Source organism: Rana temporaria, chromosome 10 (assembly GCF_905171775.1).
Source record: "Rana temporaria chromosome 10, aRanTem1.1, whole genome shotgun sequence".
In the NCBI taxonomy this organism is placed as follows: domain Eukaryota; kingdom Metazoa; phylum Chordata; class Amphibia; order Anura; family Ranidae; genus Rana; species Rana temporaria.
Window position 1 is genome coordinate 4,242,674 of NC_053498.1, and position 9,322 is coordinate 4,251,995.

Consider the following 9,322-nt stretch of genomic DNA (forward strand, 5'->3'; position numbering starts at 1 on the left):
CATTGAGCTGCCTCTGCTGACAGCTTCGATTGGGATTTGAGATAAAGAATGCCACGCATCATTGTCAATATCATAATAACTTAGACTGCTCTTGTTTTGGGCCGCAGAGGTGGCTTGAGTATCAATGTCGGCAACAACCACAAACTGCCTACCCTCCATTCTGCCTTCCAGAATTAGATCTCTCTCAGTGGCGTTAAGCCGCCCATAGATTGAGGGATTCTGCAGCACTTGTAGGTAGTCCTTGCTCATTACGTTGTAGGCAGCTGTTTTAAGGGTTTCAAGGTTGTGTTTCTTGGCCAAGCAGAGGACCTCGTAACAGTTCCCCAAATCAATGCGTATGTCGGATACAGACTCTGGGGTCAAAGAAACGTTGTAGGGACCAGGGCCTGTCTGTATACGTAGAGCTGCACCAATGTTCTGGTCTACTGTGTTGGAAAATGAAGTTGTTAAATTGGCAGCGGCAGAGTCGCCGGAGCTGGTTACCTGACTTTCTGCTTGTTGCTCTTCATTATTGTCATTGGAGAAGTCTTGTTCTTGCAATAGATTTGCTTTATCTGGTGTCTTATTGCTGAAATCATCTGCTGTGTTTTCCACACTCGTCTGAGCTGCCTCGTTTTCCTCCAGTGTAGGTAGATTGGTTTTTATATAAGTGAGCTCTGACTGTGGAGCACAAACTTTAGTAACTGACTGAGATGTGGTCTGCTGAGGGTCTCCATCAAAATCTGTACCCTCAACTCTCATGTTACTGTCACTGGTAGGGTGCTGTTTTAGTAATACGGCTACTTGATTCATGTCATCGCCTTTGGTTTCTTCTTCTGTGGTCTCCACAAGATCTTTGAGATCCATATGTGTCTCCTTTTCTTCTGCTGGTGTTATAATAAGGAGTGGGGTCCGTGGAGAGTCATCCCTAGAGAGTGGGGTCTGCTGAGAGTCATCCCTAAAAAGTGGGGTCCACCGAGAGTCATCCCTAGAGAGTGGGGTCCGTGGAGAGTCATCCCTAGAGAGTGGGGTCCATGGAGAGTCATCCCTAGAAAGTGGGGTCCATGGAGAGTCATCCCTAGAGAGTGGGGTGCATGGAGAGTCATCCCTAGAGAGTGGGGCCTGTGGAGAGTCATCCCTAGAGAGTGGGGACTGAGGAGAGTCATCTCCAGTGTCCAAAGTGTTCAGTGCTGTGACCGATTGGGATGTAGACTCAATGTGATGGTCATAAATTTTCCCTTTAAGGCCCCCCAGTACCAAAGTCTGTAGTGCGTTGCCATCTTTGCCATCTTCAGCTATGGGGCCCTCCTGCATTTGGGCCTCAGATGTGGAAGAGAACCTGTGCAATTCTTGATTTGAGTCCTCACCTTTGGTTTCTTCTTTTGTGGCCTCCACAAGGTCTTTGAGATCTCTATGCATTTCCTTTTCTTCCTCCGATGCCGGTATATGTGGGGACTGCAGAGAGTCATCCCTAGAGAGTGGGGACTGCAGAGAGTCATCCCTAGAGAGTGGGGACTGCAGAGAGTCATCCCCAATGCCCAAAGTGTTCAATGCTGTGACCGAATGGGATGTAGACTCAACGTGATAGTTGTAAATTTTCCCTCGAAGGCCTTCCGGTAGCAGAGTCTGAAGCGCATTGCCATCTTCAGTGGTGAGACCCTCCTGCATTTGGACCTCAGACGTGGAAGAGAACCTGTGCAGTTCTTGCTTTCTTTCATTTTGGTGACTCGAGGATAAGTCGATGGAGCTAAGCGCCGTAATGTTTTTGGGGAGCCGTTCCGAGGGGTCTTTCACCAGCTCCGACCTCTCCAGCATTTCTCTGCCTTCTGGATCCTCTCTGCATTGCACGCTCTGGGTTTTGTTGACGGTTTCCAACCCGTCGCACTCGTCCTTCTGGCCGGTGGTGTCATCTCCACGATGACGCTGGCTTTGCAGGGGATCGGAATTGTTGCGCAACTCTTCCGTCGCTTCTCCGCCGTAATCATTTTGGTCTCTATTGATAACATCAGCAGTTTCAAATCCCTCCTGAGCCGTGATATGAACTTTGTGTGTACCGAGCGAAGAATCGGCAGCTAAGGGTTTCCTTCCAGGATCTGTGACTAAGCCGTTCTGCAGGTTACTGTTTACACGTCGGAATCTCAGATTACTGCTTTCATCACCTGCGAGCCCTGGCTGGGGGCTATCCGTGACATCTCCCCCGGCACTTCCGAGGTCGGGACCACGTCGGTCTGATGGCTCGCATCTCTCCTGGGCCCGGAACTTATATAATCTGTAGGCCAGACCCAAAAGGAATAAGGCGGCCGCAGACAGGACAACTTTCCCCACCAGCTGCATGTCCAACTGCCACGCTTTGCTCTCCCACGTCGTGTTAATCATTATTCTTTATCAAGTGAGAGCTGAAGAATGTCAGGAATCCATGTAATTATTCTGCCTGCTGAAAACCAGTTGGGTCTGCTCTAGCGAAGCCAGTCGGAGTTTTTCCTTGCAACGGTGCGCCCCGGTCAGTGACAAGGTGAGCCCAGGCGGCCCAAGATCCAGAAATACCGGCTGCTTCTTCCATAGCCCTCCACCATCTGCTCTGCACAAACTTTGCATATTTAAGGAAGGGCAGGAAAACAAATACCTGTGGAAACAATAGAACACCCGAGCTACTGTTTGCTAAGCAAATACTATTCCTGTTTGCAGGATATTTATATCCCATAATAGCTGGACAGCTCGACTTCTGAAGAAGGGTGACACGTCAACGATGTAAATACAAGAACCGGAATAATGGGTCCTCTAAGTACACACGTATTCTTTACTGTAATACAAGATACACTATAACAATTTACAACTCATCGGAACACTAAATGGGCCCGTAATCATTGAATTCTGTGTTACAATGAAGGCCACATTTATTTTACTGTAGACTGGATCCTGGTGCTGTCCGATGTGCCGAGTATCATTTGGAATGTTTTACCTACAAGAGATCAGAAGTAACTGCTTTTGGGTCAAGTTGGTTTGAAGCAGAGGAGTAACTAGAACCTTCAGGGCCCTGGTGCAAGAAACCATGAAGGGGCCCCCTGACCGCCAGGGTCTTACCATCGGTCCCTCTGGTTCTGCAACTCTTTCCTATGGTTACAGGGCCCTTTCCTTACATCGGGGTCCCCATCAGAGTCTCCACATTTCATCAAGGTCCCCATCAGAGCCCACCTTACATTGGGGTACCCATCACAGTCCCCCCCAATACATCCAGGGCCACCATCAGGGGGGTACAAGCAGTACACCTGTAAGGGGCCCGGAGGTCCCCATGGGGCCTGGATGGAACCCCCCCTTTTTTTTGTAAGGGTCCCCAGGGCCCCGGATGGCAACCCCCCTCTTTTTTTTATAAAAAAATAAAAAAAAATGTATATATTTTTTTTCTTTTTTCTTTTTATTAAAGGGCCCAGAGGTCCCCGGATGGCAAACCCCCTCTTTTTTTTATATATTTTTTTTCTTTCTTTTTTTTTTCTTTTGTAAGGGGCCCAGTGGTCCCCAGGGCAACCCCCCTTTTTTTTTGTTCGTCAGCACCCATAGAGCCCCCCGACCTCAATCCGCGGTGGCAGCACCCCCTCGCTTCTCGATTCGCGGCAGCCCCCCACTTCTCAATTTGAGGCGGCAGCACCCCCCCCCCCCCTTCTCTGCTCCAGGGGGCCCATGCCTGAAGCCATCATGCCATCATAGGGGGGCCCATGCCATCATAGTTCATGATGGCGGGTCCCCATCAGTCCCCCCCTTTACATCAGAGTGCCATCTTACATCAGGGTTTTTTTTATTTTATTCTGTAAGGGGTCCGGAGGTCTCCAGGGGCCTGGATGGCAGCCCCCCTTTTATTTTTATATATATATATATATATATATATATATATATATATATATATATATATATATATATATATATATATATATATATACAATTTTTTTTTATTATTAAATAATTTTTTATAAAAAAAAAAAAATGTTATTAAACTTTTTATTAAAGGACCTGGAGGTCCCCAGGGTCCCGGATGGTAACCCCCCCTTATATATATATATATATATATATATATATATAATATATATATATATATATATATATATATATATATACAATCTTTTTTTTTTTATTAAATATTTTTTTATAAAAAAAAAATGTTATTACATTTTTTATTAAAGGGCCCGGAGGTCCCCAGGGTCCCAGATGGCAACCCCCTTTATATATATCTATATTTATATATATATATATATATATATATATATATATATATATATATATATATATATATATATATATATATATATATATATATATATATATATAAATAAAAATATATATATATTTTTTTTATTAAAGGGCCCGGGGGTCCCCAGGGTCCCAGATGGCAACCCCCTTTTATATATATATATATATATATATATATATATATATATATATATATATATATATATATATATATATATAAAAATATATATATATTTTTTTATTAAAGGGCTCGGGGGTCCCCAGGGTCCCGGAATGGCAACCCCCTTTTTTTTATAAAAAAAAAACTTACTTTTTTTTTATATATTTTTTTAATTAAAGGGCCCAAAGGTCCACAGGTGCCCGGAGATCCCCAGGGCCCCGGTTTGGCTACCCCCCTGGCAGCAACTCCCCCCCGGTTCTCTGCTCCGGGGGGCCCATGCCTGAAGCCCCATAAGGGGCCCCATAATTCCTGATGGCGGTCCTGCTCATTTCTATGTATATCATACCTAAATGATGACAAGCCTATGCAGTAAATTTCGAAGAAGTCCCTTCCTTCCAGAACGCAGCTCTTTTATATGCTAATGGTCTCCTCCCGACCTCTGACCCCAGCGGCCGCTCTCTGCTTCGTAAAGAACAGTTAATTTCTGTGTAAGGCATTGCCGCGTATTAAACCTTTTATTTATCACTTTTTTTCTCTGGCCGCTCGCGTCCGACGCGGCAGAGGACACACGAGCCAGAAGCGTGAAGGTGCCTCTTATTTCCTCTCTGGAAACGATCGCTTTAGGAGGCCGTCTGTAAGGAGCGGGCCGCTCGTTTTTTGTTTTTTTTTTAACTCAAACGTGGCATTTAGGAAAAAGGAATTGTCAAATCGGGCGGAAAGGGTGTGCCGGGTCAACGTTGGAACGAACGTCGGCACGTCGCTACGCCAAGTTAGATTATTGATTAAAAGGAGAGAAAAAAAAAGAAGATACCTTTTTAGCATCCAAATCTAATTTTAAACCGCTGCCTACCAACTTTTATTTTTGACACGCAGCATCTGGCGGTGGCACGTGTTTAAATATGCAAGGCTGGATGCGGTCCCAGGGGCTGAGACGGCGTTCGCTGAAATAAATTATTTTTTTAAAAGAGAACAAGGAGATGAAAGGAACAAATGAAGACAGCGGCTGAATTAAAAGATAATTGGAGGCTACAGAAGCCAGCGTGTGTACAGGGCGTCCTTCCCCCCCTCCCTTTGTCTCCGTTTTGTATGATTTCAGAGCGCCGGCGTTTGTTCGGAATCGAGACCGTAATATGATGTACAAACACATGGAGAGAAATGTAAATAAATAAGTCGCTTTCTTCCAAGATATCCATACATGGAAGCCTTTTGATTGTTTCTTACACAATGATCAGAGCCAAGGAAGACCAGCGAGCGGCCATAGCTGTTCACTGTATCACTCGGCCCCGCCCCGTCACTGGATGTGATTGACAGCAGCACCAGCCAATGGCTGCGCTGCTCTCAATCCATCCGCTCTAGCCAATCAGCGGCCAGGCTGAGCGGCGAAGAGGATCTCGGGACCTAGCGCAGGACTTTTGAGGGGACAGGTAAGTAAAACGGGGGCTCCGGGAGGGGGGGGAGCGGAATCATCAGATGTTTTTTCACCTTAATGCATAAATTGCATTAAGGTGAAAACATTTTTTTCTTTACAACTCCTTTAATTGTAGCTCTATTAATTGCATCTATGAGTAAGCCCTGAAAAGGGTGAAACACGTCTGAGGAGTTCTCGTGCCTCTTCCCCTCTGGAAACACTGGGAACTTGCCTTCAAGTGTATGTCAAGGTATTACACAAATGTACCCCCAAACTTGCCTTTTCGGGCCTTAATCGTAGTTATTCATTGCATCTATGATTAAGCCCTGAAAAGGGCGAAACACGTCTGAGGAGTTCTCTTGTCTCTTCCCCTCTGGAAACACTGGGAACTTGCCTTCAAGTGTATGTCAATGTATTACACAAATGTACCCCATAACTTCCCTCTTCCCCATTAGAAACACTGAGAACTTGCCTTCAAATGTTTATCAATGTATTACCCAAATGTCCCCCTAAACTTGCCTCTTCCCCTTTGGAAACACTGGGAACTTGCCTTCAAGTGTATGTCCAGGTATTACCAAAATGTACCCCTAAACTTGCGTTTTTGGGCCTTAATCGTAGAGTTATTCATTGCATCTATGATTAAGCCCTGAAAAGGGCGAAACACGTCTGGGAGTTCTCTTGCCTCTTCCCCTTTGGAAACACTGGGAACTTGCCTTCAAGTGTATGTCAAGGTATTACACAAATGTACCCCTAAACTTGCCTTTTAAGGCCTTAATCGTAGAGTTATTCATTGCATCTATGAGTAAGCTATGAAAAGGGCGAAACACGTCTGAGGAGTTCTCTTGTCTCTTCCCCTCTGAAAAAACTGGAAACTTGCCTTCAGGTGTATGTTCAGGTATTACCGAAAAGTACTCCTAAATTTGCCTTTTCGGACCTTAATCATAGAGTTATTCATTGCATCTATGATTAAGCCCTGAAAAGGGCGAAACACATCTGAGGAGTTCTCTTGCCTCTTCCCCTCTGGAAACACTGGGAACTTGCCTTCAAGTGTATGTTCAGTTATTACCAAAATGTACCCCTAAACCTATCCCTTCCCCTTTGAAATATGTCCCAGCATTACCTGTTGGGGGGGGGGGGTGTCACTCTGATAAAGACATGCCCCCAAAACTACATACCCTAAGAATCATTTTCCTTCACACACCTGTGTAGGCAGGTTCTTGGCAATGTCCCAGTTCTACCTGTTTTGAGGTCACTTCGACATGATAGACATGCCCCCAGAATTACACATCCCAAGAGTTCTTTCTCTTCACACATCTCTGTGGGCAGGCTCTTGGCAATGTCCAGGTATTACCCAAATGTACCCCTAAACTTACCTCTTCCCCCTCAGAATTTGCCCCAGCATTACTCCTTGGGAGGTCACTCTGATTAAGACATGCCCCCCCAGAACCCCCTGCCACAGGGGGAACCCCAAACTTAACAGATGTAAGTTACTTCCTTTTTGATTTCATGGAGAAACCTCTTCCCTACCGCTGGACGTCATATGACGTTCCACCGCTTGGTCTTTCTTATAGGCCACGGGATGGGACGGGACATCCCCCCCCCCCGCCGCCATCCGGTGCTTCTCCGGGCCCCCGATGGCACGGGAGAGCCCGGAGTGGCAGCGGGGAGGGGGGGATGTCCCGTCCCATCCCGTGGCCTATAAGAACGACCAAGCGGTGGAACGTCATATGACAAATCGGCCGGCGCCGGATGACGACGATAGAGATTTCCGGTCACCAGTCATCTCTATGACCGCCAGAGGCCCCGGGAAGCGATGTTCTGACGTCACGCCCAGGTTCCCAGAAGTAAACAAAGACGCGATCGCGGCTGTCGGCATGAGATCAGTGAATTTTTTTCTCGATCTCATGCTTTCCAGCCTGGAGGAGAGATGTGGGGTTCTTATTGACCCCGCCTCTCTCTCCATAAAGAGGACCTATCACACACCATTCCTATTACAAGGGATGTTTACATTCCTAGTAATAGGAATAAAAGTGATAAAATAAAAAATGTAAAAAAATAAAAAATAGTAAAATAAAAATATATAAAAAAAATAAAAAAAAGTAAACCGCCCCTGTCCCCGGTAGCTCGCGCTCAGAAGCAAACACACACGTAAGTCCCGCCCACATATGTAAACGCCGTTCAAACCACACATGTGAGGTATCGCCGAGTGCGTTAGAGCGCCAGCAACAATTCTAGCACTAGATCTCCCCTGTAACTCTAAACTAGTAACCTGTAAAAAAAAATTCAAGCGTCGCCTATGGAGATTTTTAAGTACCGAAATATGGTGCCATTCCATGAGTGTGCGCAATTTTAAAGCGCGACATGTTTGGTGTCTATTTACTCGGCGTAACGTCATCTTTCACATTATACAAAAAAATTGGGCTAAATGTACTGTTTTGTTATTTTTTTAATTCATGATTTTTTTTTTTCAAAATGTGAAAAATTATTGCGCAAATACAGTGCGAGAAAAAAAAGTTGCAATGACCGCCACTCTATTCCCTAGTGTCTGCTAAAAAAAAAAACATATATAATGTTTGGGGGTTTTGAGTAATTTTCTAGTGACTCTGGGGGCCGTGACCTGGATTCAGTTGCAGCGAAGGCCATCCTCACCACTAGAGGCTCTGGTGAATACCTGCTGAATCTTAAACTCTGCGCCCTGGGGAATCTTGGGCTCAAGCTTCTTGTGGGATCCCTGTTTGTGCTCCAGCGGACCTGCCTTCCTTATCCACTCTGTGTTCCCTCCGCAGCGGGTTCCCAGAGGTCAAAGGTCACGAGGCGTGGCTGATTCGCCCCCACCAAAGTGTACCGCCTACCCCAACTAAGTTGGGGAATGAACAAGTCGGGGGGGAAAAAAAAGGGGGGAGCTGTCAGAGGAGGCAGGAGAAGTGATCCCAAGGGCAGCAGAGTGGGAATTGTGGAGAGGCAAATACAGGAATCGTGTAGCGTAATCTAGTGGGGGTGGAAATGGTGGGTATGGATTTTGAGAAAGGCGGTCATTCATTTGAGAAAAAAACTGAATGCTAAAGGGGCAGAAGGCTTCAAGATGACCCCCCCCCCAACCATGGAACTGCAGTGACCCCCAAGATGGTTCTTTTGTTCTCCCCCTTCCCTTTCCCTGAAGGCTTACCTTTTGGTGGGAAGAGCCTCTGGAAGGGTCCCAGCTGATTGTATGGAGACCAGAGGCGTAACTAGAACCTTGCAAGAAACCACACAGGGTCCTCTGATCGCTGGGGTCCTTTCCATCAATCCCAGTATCCATTCCACCGGTCCCGGGGCCCCTCCCTTTCAGCCCGAGGCTCCTCTATGCCCTACAGAGCGTGAGCTGGGGGACTCTGGGGGCCGCGACCTGGATTCAGTTGCAGCTAAGGCCATCCTCACCACTAGAGGCTCTGGTGAATACCTGCTGAATCTTAGATTCCGCGCCCTGGGGAATCTTGGGCTCAAGCTTCCTGTGGGATCCCTGTTTGTGCTCCAGTGGACCTGCCTTCCATATCCAC

At 46.3% G+C, this 9,322-nt stretch overlaps 1 protein-coding gene across 1 annotated transcript in view; it reads right to left on the bottom strand.

Moving 5' to 3' along the window:
• KLHDC7A (kelch domain containing 7A) overlaps positions 1-2,637 on the bottom strand; it is a 4,151-nt gene extending 1,514 nt beyond the window's left edge. The window contains exon 1 of the mRNA XM_040327054.1: positions 1-2,637. This exon is cut by the window's left edge and continues 1,514 nt beyond it. Coding sequence (XP_040182988.1) covers positions 1-2,355 — 2,355 coding nt within the window. The 5' untranslated portion in view covers positions 2,356-2,637.
• Positions 2,638-9,322: the final 6,685 nt, after the last annotated feature.